Below are 27550 nucleotides of genomic sequence, written 5' to 3'. Positions count from 1 at the left end.
AATTTTGCTAATCAGAATCTTTTCAGAAATTATCAAGCACTGTTTCGATTTTCAATATAGCATATTACAAATGTATTTTCCTTTAATTATAAATACATTCTTGCAATAAACAAATATTTCATCTTGCCTACTGGGTATTTATAGTCTATGTCAATTCTGAAAGTTATAATGAAAATTCTGGGTAGCATATTAATTTAAGGGAAAGAAGCGCCTTCTGGGATCCTCAAGGACTATTAGGTCTGACTTAATGAGCTGTCAGCAAGAGGTCGATGAAGTTTCAGCAAGAAGAGGAGTTGGACATATAGTGAATAAGAAAGATTTCGCTTTCCACTGTAAAGTAACACTGATTACAACACCAAATCTCTAATTTATCTTGCTTCTCTTTATCCTGTTTGTTAATTAAGTTGTAATACTGGTTTGTATTTTATAAACACTTTTTTGGTCATCAAAAATCTAAAAGGTTATATTAGTAATTCAGAGCAGAAGCCAGCATCGTTTTCTACGTTAACCATCCTTTGTCAATTTATTTAACAGACTAAGTTATATACATTTCAGTATTGGTCCACAGCTAAACTAGTTGATATCAAAACTAAACTAGTTTTAACACCCTAGTTCTCAGCTCCACTGTTTATGAGTACGGGGGTTTTCAATTATTCATGTGAGCCTTCCTTCTCACCACCATGGAAAACCACAAGTTGGCTGGCGTTGAGCCTCTCCCAACCTTTCTACGCATCCTGTCTTGAAACCAGTTCAGGATTGCTAGAGAAGTTTTCAAATAATTTCTTACGATTCCTATTTCCTACCAGTCTGTATGAAAACAGAAAGAAACCAATTTCTCTTGCTCACTTATTAGATTGAAGAAGTGGGTCTCAGCTAAGGAATACTTGAAAGTAGAGATATTCTTACTTACCACATTTCCCTTATCACAATGTGAACTGAAATCACTTGATACAATAGCGGCATACCGGAGCAGGACTTTATTAATAGTCTAGGAGAGAAAACAGTGTGAGATTTATCCAGGTAAGTGCACAGTTTTGCATAGACACTCTCCAGATCAATGCTCAGCCAGGGAAACTTTTCATGTATCTTTTTCAGCTGAAAGGGTACCACGAGCAGCTATTAAAGCTACAACCTTGCCAAAAGGAGGGTCTCAATTAAGCAAGATGACAATTTGTTATATTTCTGAATGCGTTTGAATGCTGTTCCACATGCTCTCCATCCCACATGGATCCATCCCATTATAACACAATCTGCTCCATCATAAAATTCATTATTACTACATACTCAGAACACTGACCATCTTGTGGCAGCCTCTTCTATGCTTGGGTACTTATTACCTACTGGCCTCTCATGCCCTTTTTTCCTGAATAAATGATGCTTTTTGCTGTGCATCATCTCTCACGGTTTCTAGCTCCTATCTATTAACCTCCGCCTCGTTCCTTTCTACACACACACACACATCATGCCAAAAATCTCTGTGGTGGTCATTTTCTCAACATTCTCCAATGGTCCTAAATACCTCATTATAAGCAGTGTCAAAGTGATGCTATACATGTTCACTTAGGTGTAAATACTTTCAGTAATATCTATGACAAATTTCACTGGATAATATCAAAGACCACCTCTCAAAATCTAAAACTTCAGCTTTTATTGCATCACACTGTCTCTACATCTCTATACATTTACATTTTATTTATTGAATTATTTATTAGTTTATTATATGCTAAGAAGAACATTGCCTAAACCTTTCTTTCTGTCTTTCTCATCTTAATTCTATATTTTTCTCCATTCTCCAACTATTTCAGCCTAAGCATGCCCTCTGCTTCCATTAAAAATGCAAAATAGAAGGAAATGAGCCAACTGTGTTGAATTTTATTTCAGTTACTTAAAGACACATTGGTGAATTTGTGCCTTACTGACTTTACTTACATAAATAGAATTGTCATAAGCAAAGTGTAGACACGATTTTCTTAGAAGAGAGAAAGCAATAAGAACAGTAGAAATATGCCAGCTCTTTTCATAGAAAAGCGAGGACAAAAAAGCTCTTATTTTCTTTTTGCACAACATGTTCTTCTGAATTTTCTTTGTGGCTCAGAATCAACTGGAGGAGACACTCCAAGGAGTTAAGCTGAGAAGAGATGTTTATTCTACAAAGCTGAATTCAGCAAATATGACTATGAACTTGTTTTATAAGCTTTAAAATCACAATGAAAATCTGAAATGAGGGACAACATGCAGACAGAAAAATCAATATTTTGTGGAGGCACAAAGTATTGCGATAACATGCGTAAACTTAAATAGAAATTTGGCCTTGAAATTATAAAATCTGATCAAGCAGCAAGCAGATCAATAAATCTAGGATAAGAGATGGTAGATCGGAATGAAGTATCGTCTGAACGCAGCTGTTCAAATTTCACTTTAGACAATATACTGAAAATTACTTTGGGACTTACCTAAGGAGCCCTAATCCGTTTGTATATAATAACACTACTCTCAATTTACAGTTTTGTAATGACAATGTGAACTGCAGGAATCATTTAACTATATTGCAAAAACAAACAACAAAAACTATAATCCTAACTTTAGAAACTTGTTGCAAATTAGACATTATAATTCGCACAAGGTTTACTTCGGGCAGCACAAAATCCTCTACAACCCAGTGTCCCACAGGCATCTTTGGGTAACAGGCTGAATAGCCTGCTTTTTTTCTGGGGGAAAAAGTAGGAATCCAGACACCCATTTCTCATCACTCTCAGGGTATGTCAAAGGTCTCCTGCTTTGCTCTACTTCATAGGAAAACCCCAATCCCTGGAATTTCTACTTAGAGACCACTTATCCTTGAATATCCATCCACTGTCCTACAAATGCCAGCAGTTAGCAAGCCAGACCTGGGTGCAGGTAAGGAAAAGTGCTTAGTCACGTAGCATATAGTTTAGGGCTGCCTGCCCATAGGAGTTCAGGTACACTGACTGTAACCATAGCCTTCTTTACTAATGTAGAAAGTATACCTGAATGAAAGTGGACAATTTGTCATTTTAGGGACCGCTTCCACTTCACTCTTAATTGTTAAAAACAAAAATCATTCCCAGATGTTCGTTCTTTGGCTAATATTAGTAAGCAGTTGCTTAAGACCTACTCATTAGTTCTCAAAGTGTCATCCTGAGATCAGCAGCACCCACATCACTGGGAGCTTGTTATAAATGCAAATTATCTGGTCCTATCTGAGATCTACTGAATCGTCAACTCTTGGGGTGGGCCCAGGAATCTGTTTTCACAAGCCTCCAGGTGGTTCTGATGTGTGCTAAAGTTTGATAACCACTATCCTAACTAATGTGTAGACATGAGGATGGCAAGACTTCGCCTTGTTCACTTGGGACAGGAAATCAGGAAAGACCATTTGCTAGAAAAGGACATCATGCTTGGTAAAGTAGAGGGTCAGTGAAAATGAGGGAAACACTCCATGAGATGGATTGACATACAACCACAACAATGGACATAAATATACCAGTGATTATGAAGATGGTGCAGGGCCAGGCCACATTGCTCTGTCATATGTAAGGTTGCTATGGGTTGGAGATGACGCAACGGCAGCTTAACAACAACTAACGCATAGCAGGGTGGAGATAGCTCTTCAGGGAGAACTTGATGATGACGGGGCATCTAGCAAGGCCTGGAGGACAGCACTTATAGACTTCTGGGTGTGTGAACTCAGGTCGTGATTTTATCTTTGGGGGATAGGGCTTCTGAAGTGGGGGAAGTGCAGAGAGAGGCGGTGGCAGACAGCCTAACAAGGGCTGTTCCGTCATGTTCTATAATAAAACAGCTGTTTGAGGAGACAGTTATGAGGTGTAGCAGGTTCTGCTTACCAATGCAGCAAAGGACTGCCATACCAAGAGATCCAGATTAAATAATGTGAAATTCTAATAGGATTGTGGCAGTGAACCAAGTGCTTCTGTTGCATTTAAAGGGTCAGGCAGGAGGGTGGCCAAAGTATCTCTCAGTCTCAATCTGCTCTGACTTGACATGCAGCTACTGGTAGAACATGGAGCAGGACAGCCACCGATTCCTGAAAAAAAGGCAGCTGTGGTTTTCTGAGCTAATGTCACACTTTGTAGGAGTGTGCTAAATATCTTGCTAACACTACCAGTTGCTCCATCTAATGGATTCCTGTTGTGATCAGTAAGACAAGAACGATGGTTCAAAATATAACTTTTCAGTCATATTTTATGCAGGGAACATTACACTATCAGAGCAACACGTGGAGGACAAGAAGACTGTGTCATAACTGTTTAGTGACAGCATTAGAGAGGTGACCTCGATGCTCGATAGCACTGCATTTTAACACATAAGATTCAGCATAAGACTCCTCATTTCTTCCACTATAGATGCCTAAATTTGGCTTCAAGGGTAAAAATATATGGTGATATTCTGCTTTTCAACTTACTAGTTGATTTCTGATTCATACCAGAATTTCTAATTTTTCATAAGCGCTGCTATGCCAATTTTTCTTTTACCTGTTGCTGTGAAAAAAAAAAGCATAGCCTTCTTACAAAAATACCTCGTGGCGGAGGGCGTGGTTGGCAAACAAGTGTAGAAGGTGCGCATTATGTGCCTGAAAATACCCTAAATCATCCCTCTAAATTTAATGTTAGAATGCTAAATCTTCTAAGTTGTCTGCAGATAATATTAACATGTCTTGTCTCAGGAGATGGTTTAAAGCAATGTACAGAAACATGTGATTTCAGTATATTTTAATACAAGGATCTCGACCCTAAAGAAGGGTAGAGTTTTTGAGACTGATGGTCGCATCTGATGAAACAAAACAGACTCAGCCTGCAGCTACTGTGAGATAGCTAATTATATTAATCACAGAGTCCCATTTTTATCCACTTTGTTAATGAAATTACAAATTACAGATAAAAAGGCAGGCACTCGTAAAATCAACTTGAATGACGTTTATTCATTTTTATATTTATGTATTTTATTGATGTTTTTTGTTTTTATTTTGCATTGTAAGCCACTGAGAAAGAGAAAAACAGAGAAATCAGCGTGTTTTTTAAAAAATCACTCCAATAAAATAAAATTTCTTTTTCAGTGAAAATTTTCAATTTCCATCTTCCTAGAAAACGTTTTCCATTGCTCTTACATTATTTTCTTGTAATAATAATAAGATACTATTGAATTTCCATAGATTAAAATTGTTTTATTATTAATTCTTTTTTTAAACTGCACCAATAAGCACACACATTTCCTCAGGGACACACAGAGTCTAATGTGTTCCTTCTGGCTTCAGAGAATGTGTTTTCCTGGGATCCTAATATGACCCTCTTTGTGACCTCCTACCCTTTTATACGAGGAGCCCTGGTGGTGCAGTGGTTAAGCACTCGGCTGCGATTCCAAAGGTCAGCAGTTTGAACCCACCAGCTGCTCTGTGGGAGAAAGAATGTGATAGTCTTTTTCTCTAAAGATTAAAAAAAAAATACAGCCTTGGAAACCCTATGGGGCTGTTCTGCTCTGTCCTGTAGGGTCGCTACGAGTCAGAACTGATTCAACAGTACAGTTTTTTTTTTTTTTAACCCTTTTAGACTTCCAGTCCATTCAGCTATACCCCTACCAGTCTCAACATGCCTAGGTTCAGCTTGTACAGCTGGAGAAAGTTCAGAGCTACTAAGGGACGGAGGGTGGTTTAGAGCCCAGGTCTCAGGAACCTGATTTTGATTTTTGTGGCTCTCTCACTGGCTTTCGTGTCTCCCACCTCACATCACCCGCTGTCTGACTACTCCGAGGGTAGATTCTAGTTGCTTTTCTAATATGTTACTAAATATATTAATTAAGTGCAGGTTTTAAGTTCTCATGTGAACCTGCTTCCACTACGAGTCCTACAGAATTCCAAGAACAGCATGTGGCACACTTTTCCAAATACTATGCCTAATGACCCCATTTCATTCTTTTCTTGGCAGTCACCCAAAACTCACTGCAACTCAGGAAAAGACTGACTTACAGAATTTTTAGAATAATTATCCTTCAGATTTTACTGAGATTTCACCGTAGTGGGACATTGGAATCAAGACAGCCCCCTCTAGGACTGATCCAAATGGATGCATTTTAGTTATGGTTTTAAAAAAGTGGTTAGTTACTTTAGTCTCTCTAATTAACAGATATAAACACAGGAGTTCAAAATATTTCATGGCAGATAAATATCTTAATACAGTTTAAATGACAGTTTATCTGCATTAAAAGCCTTCATAGGCTTCTTGTTTTCTACAAAATAAATTCAGCTACTTTGCCTATTCTTTCTTCAAAGCTATTTCCGGGTTAGCTCTATGATTCCCGTGCTCTCTCCTCATTGGGGGCTCTCGGGCTAGAAACATTCAGTCACAGGGTGGTTGAGGGCTTCCTACAGAGCAACCCAAACCATATCTGATGCAGTACCAGGAGAAAGTCAACCTTGTGGGGTTAAACCATTGAGATTTCTGGGTTTACTTGTTTGTGCAGCATAAACTCTCCTATCACAATTATTAATAAATAAACTCTCCCATCACAATTAATAAACTCCTCTATCACAATTATTAATAAACTCTATCACAATTATTAATACTCTCCTATCACAATTATTAGTAAACTCTCCTATCACAATTTTTAATAAACTCTCCTACCACAATTATTAATAAAACTTGATCACAATTACTAATAAACTCTCCTATCAGAATTGTTAATAAACTCTCCTATTACAATTATTAACAAATAAGCTCTCCTATCACAATTATTAACAAATAAGCTCTCCAATCACAATTATTAACAAATAACTCTCCTATCACAAATGTTAATAAACTTTCCTATCATAATTGTTAATTATAAACTCCCCATCACAATTATTAATAAATAAGCTCACCTATCACAATTATTAATAAACTCTCCTATCACAATTGTTAATAAATAAACTCCCCTATCACAATTATCAATAAAGATGCCGTCTCCCACAAGAAGCCTCTCCCAACCCATCTATCAGCGGAACAGATTTAAACTTTCCTAAGAGACCAGGCCCAGGCCTACCATCCGAAAAGGACCTCAACTTCACCTTTTCACGATAATACCAAATGAAGTTATATGCAGTCATTATGTTTGTGTCTGTGGTTATAAGCAGTAGCATGTTAAATGTGTATGTTTTAAATATAACAATATTTTTGTAACTAAGTTTTGGCATTTCTCTCTCTCTCTCTCTCTATAGCGTTATCAACTGCTACCTGAAGGTGCATGGTTCGAAACCGCCAGGGGCTCCACAGGAGAAAGATATGGCAGTCTGCTTCCATAAAGATTTACAGCCTTGGGAATCCTATGTGGTTGCTTTGAGTCAGAACTGACTTGATGGCAGTGGGTTTTTGGATACATATAATGTATAATAAATATAAATAGAACATAAATCTATAAATTAATATATATACATATATACATAAATATATGTATGTGTATATATATATATCTAGAGAGAGAGTGTATATGTGTGTGTGTGTGTGCATGTGTCTGGGTCTCATTCAACCTCTATGATGCCCAGATTACAGCATTCCATTTTGTCTTAGATCTTTACAGGTGTGGCCTACTCAAAATTTAACCTCCGTAAATTTTCTGAGCTCGGAGATTATGCCTACTCATGACTATATCCCTTGAACTGGCTAGTAAAGCATGCAAGTTAGGCATTTGTTGAATGAACAGCTGAGACCTCAGCCATCACACAATTCACAAAGCCAGGCTTATCCTACGGTCAGTTAGACATAAAACCTATTGCCGTCAAGTTGATTTCGGCTCATGGCAACCTCATGTGAATGTGAGTCAGAGTAGAGCTGTGCTCCACAGGATTTTCAAAGGTTGATTTTTTGAAAATAACTGCCAGACCTTTTTTCCAAGGCACTTCTCGGTAGATTTGAATTGCTAACGTTTCAGTTAGTAGCCGAGTGGAAATAATTTGTGGCACTTCAAACTGTGTAAAATACTATGTTTATCGTGTCACTACCCTGCTTAAAAATCTCCCAATGTCAGTGTTTTTCTAAATTGCCCAAAAGATGAAGTCTAAACTTCTCATCTTGGAAATCAGAGCCCTTCAAGACCTGGGCCCATCTTCACTCTCCCAACCTTACCTACTTCTTCATGGATTTTCTTTTGCCAAAGAGGGCTGTTTCTCACGCCCTTAACATGTCGTGCTCAGCTTTCACTCTCCCTTTGTTTCTGCTAGTTCCCTGGCTTAGGATACTTCTCTTATTTCACCTTTTTAGGCTCTTTAAGCCCCACTGTTCTCATGAAGCCTCTGTTTCAGCTACCTTCCCTTCTCTTGGTTACTGTTGATCTAACTATGCTTAAGGCTGAATCCCTCTTGATGTCATTTCAAATTAGTTCATGTCATGTGGTCTTGGTTATTATATGGAATATTTTAAAAAATATTTTGAAAGGCCAAAACCGCATCTTTTATTTCTCATATTTCCCTTGAACAGAGTAGTAAGCACACAGCAAGCCTTGTTCAATTCTAAGAGGAAAAAGAGTCATCTAGATGATCAAGATTCATCTGTCAAAGAAAAAAACTAAATCCATGAAAATCAACTAAACTGCTCAGATTCATACTGCAAGTTAATGGCCAATTTGAAATCAGAACTCAGTCATGACTTTAAGTCCAACGTACTTTTTATTATACTACAGTGCCTGTTAAAAAATACTTGCCAAATTGAATATGAAATACCAAGGCTTACTTTCAACTAGGAAGCACCACATTTGAAACAGAAATAATTTGGCAATTTATGGTAATCTCTTCCATTACAAATGGCTGAGTCATTTGTGTGAATAACAAATAGGATTCTAATATGACAAACCCATATTAAAGAAAGAGGAAGTCCAGATGACAACCCTGTAACCAATTGAAGCTATTAGTACTAGAATAAGAAATTACACTTGGGTCATGGTTTCACAAAAGACAAACAGCAGCATTTTTCAGATTCTGTGCAGGAAATGACAACATGCCACAGTCCCAGAAAAGAAGGGATTCATTCCTCTTAACCTACCTTTGCGAATCTCCTCATTAAGTGAGACAATGCTTCAGGATTTGGGCATTCCAGCTTCCTAATAATCTCAAAACTCTGATTAAGCTGAGCAAACACATCGACCACTGAGCAAGAGAAGAGGGCGTGATCCGATGTCTGCTGGAACTGAGGGGAGAGAAGATGAGATCACGCCAACAAGCACATTAGAGGGGGCATGGAAAGAGTCTTGGTGATTTCACATCAACAGTTAAACAGCATATCATGTACCATAATTTCCTGGTAATAAAATGCCTGCCCACTTCAAGATCGCTCACTGCCTTTTCTAGAAAGTGTAGAAGAACTAATATCATGAGAGTAGGCTTCTGCTAATTGGTTTCTCCACTGCTGAATGGAGAGCCTGGTTCTTTCCTATTTCTCATTTCCCACAGGCATTAGGATAGTTGAACAAGCCAGCTGTGGTTCAAGGTTTTGGGAGTTTCTCCAGAGGGGCTGGGAGGGTACCTGCTCTTAATCTAGAAACCTGGGAATGGTTCCAGGGCACCAACAAAGTTCATACAAGCCTAGGCAACTTGCAGATTCAGACTGATTCAAGACTTAAAGAAGTACCTTGGGGCAAAGAGGTGACCGATTTTTTTTAATTTAAGCAGTTCCCTAGGGTTCTAACCAGTGTTTTAAAATTATGTTTTAAATTTATTTTGGCTATTGGAGAGTTAAAAAAATTATAATAATAAATCTAATTAATAACAATGAGCCTGACAATTCCCATTAGCTTAAAACTGAACAGCATAAATGAATCTTGAGAATAGACAATGTTAATTTAAACTCACTCCATCTTTTTTGTCTCTTCCCAGTGCACCATGAAGGAACTCCATTGACACGTCTTCATTTTCATCTAGCCACTGCATGACAAAAGGTTCAAACCACCTGAAAATAATTAGTAATGTTACTACCACAAAAGGTATCATTTGCATATAATTAACCGTGGATGTTTTTAATCACTTAATGCCTACTTTCTGCCTTTTTTTTTTTTGCCTGTATTCCATACACTGGCAAATTAGTAATAAGAAACTGCACGTAGAATATTGGGCTCATCTCTTTGCAGTTCTTCTTTCCTTTGGAGTCTTGGTTCCACAAATCCAAGCAGCCTTGGTAGCCCAAACACCCGTATCTGTTTTTCCAGCTCAGAGAGATGGCTACAAGCTCTGGGTGCTGCTCTGGTTTAGCCTCTGCCCTGGGTTGCAGGTTAGCAGATGCACCAGAGAAAACAAGGGCAGCTGTAGAGCTGGCATCAATGCAGTTCTCTTTCCTCAGGGATGTTTGCCTGTCAACTCCTGGATGACTTGGTTGCTCTCTGATGCTTTCAGACTGCTGTATCATTTTTAATTTTGTTCAGCTCTTATAGTTGGTCTTCAGTGGGCATGTTAGTCTCATGCAAGCTGCTTTCATAGAGCCAGAAACAGAATTCTCTGGCAAAAGCTCCTCCTCTTTACCTCCTTATCCCCAATTAATGATACCACCAATCACTTGGGCACACATACCTTGTGTTTAACTCTTCCCCTTTTCTTTTATCCCTGTATCTATTCCATTGAAAAATCCTGTAAACGCTATCTTCAGAATTTCTCTCCCACACATCTGCATCTCCACTGTGATCATTCTACGTTAACTATTAATACAGCCTTTAAGCTTGCCCCAGTACTCCACTCCATCTACATACTTCTATGAGAAAAGTTACCTGTAAAGGGCAGTTCCAATCTCATCATTACATTACCCATTGCTCTCTAAAGTTCTTCCTGTCTCCCATTCTCAGTCTCCTACACCCCCCACAATGCCCAATGAATGCAATACCAGCTCTACATGTTTACTTAGAATAATCTAGTTCAAAACTACTCACCCTATATTACTTTCTACTCATTGTGTAAATAGACTGTATATCCCATTGGAGTGATCTATACCCCAACGATCATAGCCCATATATGCCTACTTCTATAATTTTGTTTGTATCTTTCTCGTCCATCTTAAGCTCTTTCCCTTTTCTTGCCATAACCTGACCAAATTGTCTATGTCTACATCAAATGCTGCCTCATCTGTACATGTGGTGTGGAGTTCCCTTGATACGGGTATTCTCACTTATGTGAGGTCCTTCTGAACTTTGCTTGTGCTCCTTCAACTAGCACTGATTTCCTTATATGTCGCTTTATCATGATTTTTGTACTGAAATACCTACTAGAGTACAAGCTCCTTTCTGTGCCAGGTACTGGCACAGTACCTGGCATATAGAAGCCCACTCTTCATAGAATAAAATAGAATTATGACAAACATCAAATGCAGAATGTTACAAGTATGACTATATGATTACAAGTGTGTTTGATAGGCATGCTTATAAAAAGGTACCTGTTTAATTATTTCTATTTTAAAGTTATGAATTTCTAAGACATTTTTCAGCTTGAATTAAAAGGGAACTTTGATTATATAAATCAATATACAAGCTCATTTTCCCAACAAAATATGAGTTCTAGTACTTTTATAGGAAATAATGTCATCATATTGGCCTTACCCTATTATATATTTCTTTCTTCTTGAGTTGAATATCTAAGTTAGACATACTTGAAAAACGTAAAACAATTCAATTAAATATGGTTCTCAAAGACATGCAAATCAGTTAGGGAGAATTTTATTACAGAAACGTTTCCATTCAAAAGAAGACTATGTGAAAAGATTTTAGGGCGGCATAACTCAGGTATAATTTTACAGGGCTGTGAACTGAGAACAAACTTGGGGATGAGAATCACCACTTACAAGGAGTATTCGGGAACGGCGTCCTTGAAGGCAGGAAGTTCTCGCACATACTCGTTATAAAACCATTTCACTTTGAAATGCAAATTCATATAATCGGTGCTCTTGCATAACCGCTGCTTTTCGTGTTCTGTAACAGATAAAATCAAACGCTTGATAAAGTCTAATTGGCCAACAATGCTGCCATGTTCCAATCTAGTTTTATTATCAGTATTTCAAAAAGGAAGAAAATAGTTTATTTAAGGTAAAGACAAAGTGAATTGTCAGCGATAGACCTGAAATTTTACAAAATGCAAAAAATAATCGTAGGTCAAGTAGTAATGGGAAGTAACTGGAATAGTCTAATATTTCTTACTGAGTAAGGTGATAATCCTGATGCAGTCAACGAGTAATAACATGATAATAATTTCCTATTTATCTGCAAGATTCCATATTTTGACTATTTTCAGCCTGATGCAAAGCACCAAAAACTCTAAGCATGAATGAAATATGAATCACACTAGAAGCCATAATCATAGATTAACCCTGGATATGTGGCTGAGTAGGTCACATTTCTAGCCTATGTATTTAACACCTAAAGAATTAAGACTTGAAAAGAGGAGGAAACAGATCTCACTTTTAAGCCATATGATTTCTTCTTCAACTTTTAAATTCAGCTAAAGTTATTTTTGGAAACCCTGGTGGCTTAGTGGTTAAGTGCTAGGGCTGCTAACCAAAGGGTCGGCAGTTCAAATCTGCCAGGCACTTCTTGGAAACCTTGTGGGGCAGTTCTACCATGTCCTATAGGGTTGCTATGAGTTGGAATCGACTTGATGGCACTGGGTTGTTTTTTTTTTTAAAGTTATTTTGCACCCTGTAGCTTTTTTTTTCTGACATTTCTTTGGCAGCATTTCCTATCATACGGCTTTTTTTTTTCTCTTTCGCTCAAAACATACAGTTTAAAACTACGTACTGTGATTTGGATATATTGTACCGGGGATCGAGATAAATAATAATGGTACAGAACATATTTGTCTGCTTTCTTCTTCCAATAGTAATGCTTCAGGCAATTTTGGGTGCAAGTGGAAAAGCCACCAAGCCCAAAATATCCCTGGCTATATTCAGGTTGAAGGTGTCATCTGAGAAGTTCTGGCTGAGGTCTATAGTCTCCTTTAAGTTAAAGGCTTTGACTTAAAAAAATAAAATCTTGTACTTTAAATTTCAGGCTAAATTCTGAAAATACTAACTGAAACAATTAGGCTGTTATAAATAAAGTGAGGGCATCCCTGCTTCCCAAAACCTGACTGGAGAGGAACGTAAATTCTAATGGTAAAATAACAGAAGGCAGCACCATCAACCACAAACCAAAATTTTCAAATGATTAATTTAAGACAATTTGTAGAACCAAGTGAAAGAAAGAAAAAGAGAAAAGAAGGAGAGACAGGAAACACATGCACACACACACACATGCATACACATGTGCTCTTGCCTTTGCAAATGTTAGGGGAGAGCCTGTGTTACCTTGTTTAAGAGTATTTGCATATTAACAACACCTTGAAGGGAAGGTTAATCTAGATCCATCTAATAATAAAGGTGTTTATTGAGTATGTATCTTATACCAGGTAATGTGTGCAGCACTGGGGATATAAAGATGAAGGACCCACAAACCTTAATTGAATTGTGAAGAGCCTAGGGAAGGATGACATGGAAGTGAATTTCAGTGCAATATGGCAACTGCCATGACTTGACATGTACTGAATGACATGGTTTCTTGAACAAGATGAATTTAGCTCATCTTTGTGCTTTAGGTCAGCAATTAAATAGAAAAATGATTTTCTGATAATGGTTTTTAGTGCACAGGGTGGAATTTGCACCAGAAGAAACATATAGCATAAAACAGGACTTATTTTTCTTACTTATAAAGAAAGCTATCTAAGATACATACGTCTCTTCTGTGAAATTAGATAAGTATATTCCAGATTAAGGCCTTGGGCTTTTTTACTTCTCTCTACTCATGTTTTTGGTACAGTGGTTAAGACCTTGGCTACTAACCAAAAGGTCAGCAGTTCAAATCCACCAGCCACTCCTTGGAAGCCCTATGGGGCAGTTCCACTCTGTTCTATCGGATTCCTGTGAGTCAGAATCCACTCAATGGCAATACATTTATTCACGTTTTTAAATGTTTTGGTAGTGAGCTTGGGTGAAAAGCCATCTTAAAACCTTGAATTTATGCTGTGCAGTAAAAGAAAAGGGTTCACCAACTTCTGCCCACCCCTCACAAGGCAGCAGTCTTTGCACTTTGCAGGTAAAAACCACCTATGGGACATGTTACAGTCAGTTTCTCAGCCAGGACCTTCAGTCTATTTGCTTAACCATTTGTACTCCAATTCTCAATAACCTCAGAAGTCTTTCCTTTCTCCTGTTTGAGCGATCTGCTCAGAACTTACAGACATCACCAAACACGTTTCCCTGGACTCTGCAAGCTCCCTCTGTGGCTGTATTCCCTTCATTCCTGCTATTCTCACAGTTCTAGGAAAGAAACTCTTCTTCTAGGTGTCCAATTCACTACCCGCTCCCCCCCACCCCCAGCTCCCCAAATCTCCCCGTTGAGGATGGGTATGGGAGAGGAGGAAGGAAAGATAATTCTTTTTCTAAATGATGAAACCTGTTTTTGCCCTAGTCTAAAGACCACCTTCTCTAGTTCCTAAGAATGTACCTAATGTAATAACTCAAATTATCAGGGCTTTTAGCAACTCCTTTACTGGAAAAGGAAACCCTGGTGACGTAGTGGTTAAGTGCTACGGCTGCTAACCAAGAGGTCAACAGTTCGAATCCACTAGGTGCTCCTTGGAAACTCTGTGGGGCAGTTCTACTCTGTCCTATAGGGTTGCTATGAGTCGGAATCGACTCGACAGCAGTGGGTTTTGGTTTTTACCGGAAAAAAAAATAAGAATTACCAATAGTTTCCTGCTTACAGAATTGCTTGCCAATCAATAGGAATTAATTTTTATCCCTTAAGCAGCATATCTCTCATGCGCTATCAACTGATATTTACGGATCCCTATAGATGGATTTATAGATGGGAACAGTATCAACAGTTTTCACTTTCTTCAAACTCAACAAAAGAGTAATTGACATCTTTCCATGCAAAATGCACTTCAGCTGATACAGCAAAAGGATTTGAGTTTTTGAGTTTAGTTGGTGATGTAGGTCTTTAGGGAAGTTAAAATGAAAATGCTATGTACCAGAATAATGAGGCCCGCTTGTGATACTTGTCCTTAAGTAATGAATAAAAAAAAATACTTGTCCTTTTTTTTTTAGAGAATAACAAACATAATTTAGATTTTTTTTTTTTTTGTAGTGAGTTATGGTAATCATCATGAATCTCAGTATTTGTGGCAGATTTAACTAGTTGGCCATCAAACCATGTCCTTTTCTTCCCAGGCATGTGACCAGATTACACTTACCAGCTTTCATTGAACTTAGGGCAATGTGATGGAGTTTTGAGCAGAGTAGTGTACGCTATTTCCACTCTGTTCCCTAAAACACCTCCTGTGAAATCCTCTATGCTCTCTCTTCCCTCATCTGCTGACCAGATGAAGAAAATCCAACTGAGGATTCCAAGCATAAACGGGATGGTACAGCCACCATGTGGTGGGAGGTTGGGCCCTTTAGCCACCCTTAGATGAGATCTGCCCAATCACAAATACCTACTTTGACACATACAAGTGAGAACTAACTTGTAGTAAACGGTTACTGAGTTCAGCTACACAATATTCTGTTGTATCACAACAAGGTTTTGAAAGATTTACACCAACTTATTAATTAACCTCCAAACTACTCTCCTTTCTAATTTCCTGACTCTGCTTCTTTGTTTCATAAGTACACCATATATGTGTATATGCATACACATGTATTCAGGCTGTCCCCTGCCTTGTGGAGGTATATCAGTGCAAACACCACCAGAAGATCCCACTCTGCTTCTGATTTGTGAATTGATACACCATCACATAGGAAACCAATTAATTAAACTCAGTGAATTTGTGGTAAGATAAAAACATAGGCTCTGAATAATCATGTAAGTAAAATGCATAGGCTTTGTGGATGGACTAATACCACTTTTTACCTTGTCAGCCTTGTTTCATACCTATGTGCTTTCAACTATATTTGAGGTAGTTATTGTTACCACTTAAGTAATTCTAAGTGACCTGTTGTTCCAAAATTCATATGCCTGCTTTTCTCATGTCTCTATATAACCAAAACCAAACCCAGCCCATCTCCATCAAGTCGATTCTGACTCATAGCAACCCCGTAGGACAGAGTAGAACTTCCCCATAATATTTCCAAGGCTGTCAATCTATAAAGAAGCAGACTGGCATGTCTTTTTCCCACAGAGCAGCTGGTGGGTTTGAACCACTGGTGTTTCAGTTAGCAGCTAAGCATTTAACAACTGTACCACCAAGGTTCCTTTATACACACACACACACACACACACACACACGGAAACCCTGGTGGCATAGTGGCTAAGCGCTACAGCTGCTAACCCAAAGGTCGGCAGTTCAAAATCCGCCAGGCGCTCCTTGGAAACTCTACAAGGCAGTTCTACTCTGTCCTATAGGGTTGCTATGAGTTGGAATCGAGTCGACGGCACTGGGTTTGATTTTTTGGTTATATATACATATGTATAATAAAACCCACTGCCGTTGAATAGATTCCTATTCATAACGATCCTACAGGACAGGGTAGAACTACCACATAGGGTTTCAAAGGAGCACCTGGTGGATTCAAACTGCTGACCATTTGGTTAGCAGCCATCGCTCTTAACCACAACACCACCAGGGTTCCCAAAATGTCTCTATATAGCACTCCTATAATGTGCAATTATATATTATACCAGAGATATTTCAAACGAACTAAATTATATCCTACCTACCACCTACCAATTGTCAAATTCAAAAATATACTCCAAATTACATTTCTACTCCAATTACCTTCTTCCTAGTGGTAAAACTAGGTTGACAAAATTGCATTTATCTTACATGATGTGAATGATTCTTCTAGAATTTATTTAGCCATCAATCGTCCTACGTTTTTAATTCTGGCAACAAAGATTCTAATAGCTCATTATATTTACAAAATAAAACATTTAATTATTTCTCTAAACTACGGTATAATTTTGTTCAAAATTTAGTGTTTGAACTTCAATGCAAAATATGAATATTTTACCAGCAGAATAAAAATTCTTCATTAAAATTATACAAGGAAAAAGCTTGGCAATTTAGAAGAATATGACTATTTTCCTTAAATGGTGTTTAAACCAGCATTTAATTGGAAAGAGTATATTTTCTTCTGAAAGTCAGCATTTATGCATGAGGTTTTTATGCCTAATGAGAAATGTACACTCATGTATTAGTTTACTTAAAATATCTAATTATGTATTAGGTACCCAATTTCATGCTTATTGAAAATATGCTGCAATCATTGCAGTGTCAGTATCCAGTCCTTAATTTGTGAAATCATTTTATTGCATAAACATACTGCTTTATCCTACAGTTGGTAGCACACAATTCAGTAAGGACTAGTTCCGCTGCTAACCAAATGGTTAGCAGTTTGAATCCACCAGCTGCTCCTTGGGAACCCTATGGAGCAGTTATACTCTGTCCTATAGGGTCTCCATGAGTTGAAATCGACTCGACATTGACTAGACAGCAATGTATCTGGTTTGGTTTTTTGGTTATCTTAAGTATAGTACTAAGAAAGAGGTAGCTGTTTGAACAGAACAAGGGGATACTGTGTGGTTTAAAATCAAGAAAGGTTTGTGTCAGAGTTGTACCCTTTCACTATACTTATTCAATCTGTATGCTAAGCAAATAATCTAAAAAGCTGGCCTATATGAAGAACAACACAGCATCACGATTGGACGAAGACTCATTAACAACCTGCAATATGCAGATGGCACTTACTGATGAATATTAAAGACTGCAGCCTTCAGCATGGATTCCATCTCAACAAGAGAAAACAAAAATCTTCACAACTGAACCCATAAGCAATATCGTTATAAACAAAGAAAAGATTGACGTTGTCAAGGATTTCATTTTACTTGACCAGTAGTCAAGAAAGCAAACAACATATTGCATTGGACAAATCTGCTGCAAAAGACCTCTTTAAAATATTAAAAAGCAAAGATGTCATCTTGCAGACTAAGGTGGGCCTGATCCAAACCATGGTATTTTCAATCACATCATATGCATGTGAAAGCTGGACAATGAATAAGGAAGACTGAAGAAGAATTCATGTATTTGAATTATGGTGTTGGTGAAGAGTATTGAATATACCATGGACTGCCAGAAGGATGAACAAATCCATCGTAGAAGAAGTACAGCCAGAATGCTCCTTAGAAGTGAGGATGGTGAGACTTGGTCTCACGTATTTTGGACATGTTATTAGGAGGGACCAGTTCCTAGAGAAGGACATCATGGTTGGCAAAGAAGAGGAAGACCCTCAACAAAATGGATTGACACAGTGGCTGCAACAGTGGGCTCAAGCATAACAACAATCATGAGGATGGTGCAGGCCTGGGCAGTGTTTTGTTCTGTTGTACTTGGGGTGGCTACGAGTTGGAACCAACTCAATGGAACCTAACAACAATATCATCATCTTAAGAATCCTGAGTATTTGACAGCCTGCTCTACCTATAAGAGATGGCAGTATAGAACGTCTAGGAGGGATTAAAAAAAAAAAAAAAAAAGCAGTATCAGGGTCGAATGAATAAGAGGTTTTGCTAGATATTGTGTGCTCACCTTACCACCCAGAAACTTTGGTTCTAAAATAAATAGGTACCAGGCTATTTCATATACATATTTTCCCTAAACATCTTTCCAAGGTAGCTATACATTTACATTAACAATCTATAGGTAGGTATCATGGGTTCTTTTTATACACTGAGAATGTTAAGCCATGTAATTAGCAGTAAAAAAAAAAAAAAAATCAATAAATAAGGATAAATTAGAGTTACCACTTTCCATTTTAGCGAAGCCTTATAAATATCTTGTAATATCAGCACATCTTTGAAGATGAGAAATCAACAAAAATCCTGGCTGCTAAAAGTAAAATATGGTATTAACAAGATATAAATCTTGGAGTAATAAAATAAAATTTAAAAAATTAGCATATATAACATGTTAAGAAAAGTAATTTGGACCAATATGAAGTTTCCAGAAAGGAAAATAGGCAAACAAGATTAGCCACAGTAATAAATCACTGTAGTCAACATTCTTAACAATCAATGACTATAAAAGAACAAACATAATTAATTTTTCTAGGGCAAGAAAGGAGTTTCTTTCAGGACACATTTCTGATAACAGAACTTTGGCAAAATACTAGAAGCCAAGCAAAATTAAAAATACTGCCTTACTGTATGGCCACTGACATGGATGCCGGAACCGGAAGCAGCTTTAAGGCCAGATTAGTAGTGTGCATTCCTACTCGTAACTACAACCAATCCCTCAGCAGAAGCCCAGAACTAACTCAGGCTCCTGAGTTCATTAAACCAGGAATGAGGTGGGGTCAGACATACCTTAGAGATAGACTCTCTGACGTATCTACTGAGAAATCTGGTATAGATGCACAATCCCACAAACATATACTGGTGTGTTTAGGTTAAGAAATCATTCAACAGTATGACTTGGAAAAATGCTGCATAATTAGCCTGGGCCATAGGTTTTGGAAAATAAAAAATCACTATGAAGGCACGTCCACATAACCTGATGGTAGGCAACTAGAGGTGGATAGTTACAAGGAACAGTTGGGACAGGAAGTTTATCAGTGTTCAAAAGGAGAGAAGTGACCAACAGGCTGGAACATAACAATCAAAACCAGACATCCAAAGAAACTAGTGGCATTAACTGGCAAGTCATGGACAAGGATGTAAAAAAAGAAACAAAAACAAAAGATAAGCTTCACTTACTTTGTATTTTTATCCAGAATCCTAGCAATAGATGTAGTATGGAGTGTTTCCATGAAACTTAGAACTAGGGACTGAAATGTGGATTTCATGTATTTATGGAACATATTTATTGATTATCTACTATGAACGAGGTACTATTCTATACACTGAAAATACAGAAAGGAAGAAAATGGACAAGTGTCCCTGCTATCATGAGGTTATATTACAGAGAGGAGAGACAGACAATGGAAGCAATTCAATATAATGAAAGGTAGTGGTAAATGTTCACAGGAAAGGAAATACAGCAGGATAAGAGAGTAGATGAGCTGGGATGTCTTTTTCAATAGGGTACTCAGAGAAGGTCTCTAATGATTTGACATGAGAGCAGAATTGAATGAAGTCAGAGCAAATCATGCAGTCATCTCTTGGGAGAGCATTTCAGGGCAAGTGAGGTGGCCCTGAAGCTACTTGACAACTCAAAGAGATGCCAGGAGGCCAGCGTGGCTGAAGCAGAATTAGTGAGGGAGAGAGTGGTGAGGTGAGTGCAGAGAGGAGCCAGGGCCAGGTCAGGGAGAGTCTTGTAACCCATGATAAGGGCTTCTTCCCCTGAAGTGTTATGGTATAACTTTGGAGGATTTAGGTCTAATTTATATTTATAAATTAGCAATTTGGTTGCTGTCAGGAAAATAGACTTTAGGGATCCATAGGTAGATGCAGGGAGGGCACAGAGGAGGCTACTGCAGTAAAACAGGCAATGGATAGAGGGAGCTTGGAGTTGGGTGGTAGCTTGTGGTGCAAGTGGTGAGGCATGGGGTCTAATCTTGGCTTTGTGTCTTTTCATTACATAGCCATACCTCTTACTTCCCTTCCTAGATAAGCTCAATGATAATAGAAATGGCAGTTTAATAAAATTTGGAACCCTATTTAGAATCATAGATGGATGGAATGGATGGATAGTTGGATAGATGAAGAAAGTAAAAGTAGTATCCAGCTTTTTTGCCTAGTCTCTCTCTGAGAATGGAATGGATGATCAATCAGACTGATAGAAGACCTGTTCAACAGTGGACTTGGTCTCCAAATTGGCAGGTTTATAGTTTCCCATGGGAAAAAAGTCACTGCTGTGTCTTAAAAGATCCAATCTTCTATATTAAAAAGAAAAGCCTTGTTTATGTCAGTAAAAATTTTTATTAAAGCTTTGTCAATAAAATAAAAAAATAATTTCTCTCTCATAATATATATCTCATATGAACCATTCAAAAATAATCAGTTTCATGAAGTTTCTCAAAAGTTTATAACTTTAATTGCAAAATCATTGCTTGTAGTTTTTTATTTAAAGACTCAAATCTTCATGTATTTCATTTCTTATAGCCTCCTGTACATTTTCTCATTACCTAAATATAACCTGTACTTAAGATTCTTTTTTAGGGATAAAATTGATTTCTATCAATTATCTACAAATACAAAAAAAAAGTAGGAATTTTTCCTTTTGATAGATTTCAACTAAGCTATTATTTCCTTAGCTTTTTTGAGTTTTTTCTCATCTCTATATTACTAACAAAGGAAATGGAGCTAATTGATAAGTCATGAAGACAAGGTAAAAACATGGTTCACTTCATTTGTATTTTACCTGTAAATAATTAAAAGATCCTAAATATTTTATTAATTTTAAGTTTATTATTGGTGCCAGTGGTCATTTTCATACTTAAATGATAATCCATTTGCTTAATAAGTCTCATTTCCTTTCCCTGTATGACAATTTTAGCTCTAATATGTTAGGTTTCAGCTTATGGTTTTAAAACCATATCTAGGTAGGAGTCCCTAATGTAGCATGTCTCAATTTTACACTGAAATACATAAGTAGACACAGAAAGACATGAACACTGACATCCCCAGGGAAAGTAAAACTGATCAATAACCCACGGTCAGAATTTAGTAGGGATTTTCAAAAAATCTGCATCTATAAAACAGCAAGAGATGATCCACTTGACATTTGTTGTAAGGACCTAGCAGCATGTTCCAAATTGCAATCCTGATTCCCTCTCCATACCTCCTTTCATGTAGCCACAAAACTGCCCTCCAACCCCCTCACAACCTCAGACTCAGATAATTGTGTAGCTAGTCCTCTTCTGCCCAGGTGCTATTTTTCAGGACAGCCAGAGTTCTGATTCTTAATGCCTCCATCAACACCACTCACTATACAAATAGTTATAGAATATTATTCCAGAAAATAACTGGCCAGGAATCAAGTGTGTGTGTGGTCTATGAATGGATATGTCCCTGGTGATAAAATGGTAGAGAGAAGGAAATGAATGCCAATAGCATTTTGCAATGTAGGAAGTGTGATTCCCACAATTAGAATCACCCTAACATTCTACATAATGGCAAAGACAGTGACTGAGTAAGGTGGAAAAGACAACGTGGGGCTTCTGAAAAAAATTAAAAATGACAGAAAAGGAAAGTCATCTCAAACATTGTTGTTGTTATTAGGTACCGTTGAATCAGTTCCAACTCATAATGACCCTATGTAAAACAATATGACACACTGCCTGGTTCTGCGCCATCCTTACAATTGTTATGCCTGAGCACATTGTTGCAGCCACTGTGTCAATCCATCTTGTTGAGGGTCTTCCTCTTTTCTGCTGACCCTGTACTGTACCAAGCGTGATATCCTTCTCCAGGGACTGGTCCCTCCTGTCCAAAATATGTGAGATGAAGCCTTGCCATCCTTGCTTCTAAGGAGCATTCTGGCTGTACTTCTTCCAAAACAGATTTGTTCTTCTGGCAGTTCACGGTATATTCAATATTCTTCACCAACACTATAATTCAAAGGCATCAGTTCTTGTTTGGTCTTTATTCATTGTCCAACTTTTGCATGCATATGAGGTGATTGAAAACACTACGGCTTGGCTCAGGTGCATCTTAGTCTTTAAAGTGACATTTTTGCTTTTTAAACACTTTAAAGAGGTCTTCTGCGGTAGATTTGCCCAATGGAAAGCGTCTTTTGATTTCTTGACTGCTGCTTCCATGGGCATTGGTTGTGGATCCAAGTATAATGAAATTCTTGACAACTTCAATCTTTTCTCCATTTATCGTGATGTTGCTTATTGGTCTACTTGTGAGGATTTTTGTTTTCTTTATGTTGAGGTGTAATCCACACTGAAGGCTGTAGTCTTTCATCTTCATCAGTAAGTTCTTCAACTCCTCTTCACTCTCAGCAAGCAAAGTTGTGTCATCTGCATAAGCAAGGTTGTTAATGAGTCTTCCTCCAGTCCTGATGCCATCTTCTTATTCATACAGCCCAGGTTCTTGGATTATTTATTGAGCATACAGATTGAACAAGTATGGTGAAAGAATACAATCCTGATGCATGTCTTTCCTCACTTTAAACTATCCAGTATTCCCTTATTCTGTTCAAACAACTGCCTCTTGGTCTATGTACAGGTTCCACATGAGCACAATTCAGTGTTCTGGAATTCCCGCTCTTTACAATGTTACCAATAATTTCTTATGATCCACACAGTTGAATGCATTTGCATAGTCAATAAAACACAGTTAAATATTTTTCTGGTATTCTCTGCTTTCAGCCAAGATCCATCTGACATCAGCAATGATATCCCTTGTTCCATGTCCTCTTCTGAATCTGGCTTGAATTTCTGGCAGTTTCTTATCAATATATTGCTGCAGCCGCTTTTGAATGATCTTCAGCTAAATTTACTTATGTGTGATATTAATGATGTTGTTCAATAATTTCTGCATTCTGTTGGCTCACCTTTCTTTGGAATGGGCACAAATTGGATCTGTTCTAGTTGGTCGGCACAGATGAGTGAGTGCTTCCAGGGTGCATACATTTGTTGAAACATCTTAGTTGGTATTCCATCAATTCCTGGAGCCTTGTTTTTCACCAATGTCTTCAGTGCGGCTTGGACTTCTTCCTTCATTACCATTGGTTCTTGATCATATGCTACCTCTAGAAATGGCTGAATATCAACCAGTTCGTTTTGGTAAGTGACTCTGTGTATTCCTCCCATCTTCTTTTGATGCTTCCTGCATCATTTGATATTTTCCCCATAGAATCCTTCAGTGTTGCAACTCATGGCTTGAATTTTCTCTTCAGTTTTTTTAGCTTGAGGAATGCCGAGCATGTTCTTCCCTTTTGGTTTTCTAACTCTACATCTTTGCACATTTCATTATAATACTTTACTCTGTCTTCTCCAGCCACCTTTGAAATCTTCCGTTCAGCTCTTTTACGTCAACATTCCTTCCTTTCACTTTACCTACTTGATGTTCAAGAGCAACTTCCAGAGTCTATTCTGACTTCCATTTGGTCTATTCTTTCCTTCCTGTCTTGCAGATTCCTGCACTCCACATATCCAGAGATTCAGAAAATCTGGAGTGAGGTATGTCCATCTTATTAAAACACATATATAAAGATATAAATCTCCTGAAGTCTTAAAGCTAAACAATTTAGCTTAACTAGTAAAAAAAGGTCTGCCTTTAGCATTATGTTCTTTGAAGTACTATCTATATGGAATGAAATTGACAACAGCAACTTGAAAGATTAGATAAGAACCTTACCAAAACAACCAAGTTGGTTGCCATCAAGTCAATTTCAAGTCATAGTGACACTATAGGATGGAGTAGAACTGCCCCATAGAGTTTCCAAGTAGTGCCTGGTGGATTAGAACTGCCGACCTTTTGATTAGCAGCTGTAGCACTTAACCACTATGCCACAAGGGTTTCCAGACAGGAACCTTAGGGGGCAGTGAATTTATGTTAATGGGGGAGGAGCAACTCCAAAAAAGAGCATGAGAATGATTATACAACTCTAAGAATGCAATCAATGTCACTAAATGGTACATGTACAATATATATATATATTGTTGTTCTTAGGTGCTATCCAGTCGGTTCTGACTCATAGCGACCCTATTTACTGCAGAATGAAACACTGCCTGGTCCTGCACCATCCTTAAAATCGTTGTTATGCTTGAGCTCATTGTTGCAGCCACTGTGTCAATCCATCTCATTGAAGGTCTTCCTCTTTTCCACTGACCCTGTACTTTACCAAGCATGATGTCCTTCTCCAGGGACTGATCCCTCCTGACAACACGCTCACAGCACGTAAGACACAGTCTCACCATCCTTGCTTCTAAGGAGCAATCTGGTTGTACTTCTTCCCAGACAGATTTGTTTGTTTTTTTGCCAGTCCATGGTATATTCAATATTCTTCGCCAACACCACAATTCAAAGGTGTCAATTTTCCTTCGGTCTTCCTTATTCATTGTCCAGTTTTCACATGCATATGATGCTATTGAAAATACCATGGCTTGGGTCAGGCACACCTTAGTCTTCAAGGTGACACCTTTGCTTTTCAACACTTTAAAGAGGTCCTTTGCAGCAGATTTGCCCAATGCAGTGCATCTTTTGAATTCTTGACTGATACGTCCATGGGTGTTGACTGCGGATCCAAGTGAACTGAAATCCTTGACAACTTCCATCTTTTCTCCATTTATCATTATGTTCCTTATTGGTCTGGTTCTGAGGGTTTTCGTTTTCTTTATGCTATAATCCATACTGAAGGCTGTAGTCTTTGATCTTCATCAGTAAGTGCTTCAAGTCCTCTTCACTTTCAGCAAGCAAGGTTGTGTCATCCACATAACACAAGTTGTTAAGGCCAGGGCCTGACTGTGGAACAGACCATCAATTGCTCATATGCAAATTCAAGTTGAAACTGAAGAAAATCAGAGCAACTCCACAAGGGCCAAAATATGACCTTGAGTATATCCCACCAGAATTTAGAGACTATCTCAAGAATAGATTTGACACATTGAACACTAATGACAAAAGACCAGACAAGTTGTGGAATGACATCAAGGAAATCATACATGAAGAAAGCAAGAGGTCATTGAAAAGACAAGAAAGAAAGAAAGACCAAGATGGATGTCAGAGGAGGCTCTGAACTTGCTTTCTAACATCCAGCAGCTAAAGCAAAACAAAGAAATGATGAAGTAAAAGAACTGAACAGAAGATTTCAAAGGGCAGTTTGAGAAGACAAAGTATTATAATGACATGGGCAAAAAGCTGGAGATAGAAAACCAAAAGTGGAGATCGCGGTCGGCATTCCTCGGGCTGAAAGAACTGAAGAAAAAATTCAAGCCTCGAGTTGCAATAGTAAAGGATTCTATGGGGAATATACTAAACAACACAGGAAGCATCAAAAGAAAATGGAAGGAATACACGGAGTTATTATACCAAAAAGAATTAGTCAACGTTCAACCATTTCAAGAGGTAGCATATAATCAGGAACTGATGGTGATGGAAGAGGAAGTCCAAGCTGCACTGAAGGTATTGGCGAAAAACAAGTCACCAGGATTTGCCAGAGTATCAATTGAGATGTTTCAAGAAATGGATGCAGCACTGGAAGTGCTCACTCGTCTATGCTAAAAAATTTGAAAGATAGCCACCTGGCCAACTGACTGGAAGAGATCCAGATTTATGCCTATTCCCAAAAAAGGTGATCTAACTGAATATGGAAATTATTGAACTACATATATATTTATAAGCATTCAAGTGAATATGATGCAGGTGACCAGGGTAGCACATTGTGAGAGACCCTGCCGTGGAAAGGAGATCCTGGGTAGAACGAACTGTTAAGCATTCAACTACTAGCCAAAAGGTTGGTGGTTTGAACCAACCCAGAGGCTCCTCAAAGACAGGTCCAGCGATCTGCTTCCAAAAGATCAAAGCCTTGAAAACCCTATGGAACACAGTTCTATTCTGACACGCATGGGATTTCCATGGGTTGGAACAAACTTAATGGCAACTGATAACAACTGCCATCAAAGGGAGGGCAAATCTTGGAAAAATTTATTCCAGGAGAAAATAAGTTTGGCTTAACATTTGGAAAAATGGCAAGAAGATATTGTTCTTAGGAAATAGGCATGAAAAAATGAGAGAGAGGAGACTGAGATAAGATTATAACATAAACTAAAGCAGAGTTGCAGGGAAACCAGCCTTCAGTACCATAAAATGACATAAGGCTAGAAATTACCTAATTTTGGGGGGGAACACTTCTGACAAGTGACTAAATTTTCTTAGTATGTAAAGAACATTATAAATCAATTAATAGTTGATATATCATTTTTAAAAGGTCAAGAAATAGAAATTCTCATTAAAAAGATAGACTATGGCTTTTAACCAAAAAACCCGCTGCCATTGACTTGATTCCAACTTAATCATGTAAAAAATGCATAGCTTCATTCATAGAAAATTAAACGAGATGGTATTTATATGCAAAAAATCTTGCCTTTTAAGGAAAAATTGGTTAGATATATTTTAAATGCACAAATCTTTTGGCTATTCTACTTCTAAGAATCTTTTTTTGACTAGTGTATTTTCACAGGTACACAAATATATGTTCAAAGGTATTCATCATGGCAAAAAAATAGAAATAATCTAAATATCTATTGATACCCACCCCACCCATGGCCGTCGATTGATACAGAAGTAAATAAATATGTTTTATAGACCCATTCCATTGAAAAAAATAAAAATTGTGACAAAGAATGAGGCAGCTTTTAATGTGTTTATACAGTACAAGGTCCAAGATATATTGTAAAGTAAAATGGCAAGGTGGAGGGCAGCAGAAGTGGTACATTATCGCTTGAGTATAGAAGAAGAAGACATGTACTCCTGTACCCAGTATACACTTAGAATATTTCTGGAAATCTACAAGAAACCAGAAACAGTGATTGTCTTTGATGAAGAAAACTGGTCAGGTATGGAAGAGAAACTTTTCACAAAAGTTTTGTAC

The 27550-nt window shown here is 37.8% G+C and overlaps 1 protein-coding gene across 1 annotated transcript in view; it reads right to left on the bottom strand.

Annotated features, from left to right (window-relative positions):
* UNC13C (unc-13 homolog C) overlaps positions 1-27550 on the bottom strand; it is a 676763-nt gene that overhangs the window by 130933 nt on the left and 518280 nt on the right. The window contains exons 20-23 of the mRNA XM_049852627.1: positions 11820-11946; positions 9851-9947; positions 9045-9188; positions 911-988 (exon numbers count right to left, since the gene is read on the bottom strand). Of these exons, the coding sequence (XP_049708584.1) occupies positions 911-988; positions 9045-9188; positions 9851-9947; positions 11820-11946 (446 nt within the window). The remainder of the gene's footprint in view (positions 1-910; positions 989-9044; positions 9189-9850; positions 9948-11819; positions 11947-27550) is intronic.

Source organism: Elephas maximus, chromosome 13, assembly GCF_024166365.1.
Source record: "Elephas maximus indicus isolate mEleMax1 chromosome 13, mEleMax1 primary haplotype, whole genome shotgun sequence".
Lineage (NCBI taxonomy): Eukaryota > Metazoa > Chordata > Mammalia > Proboscidea > Elephantidae > Elephas > Elephas maximus.
Note: the sequence above shows the minus strand (reverse complement) of the source record. Positions and strands in the feature narration are given on the sequence as shown.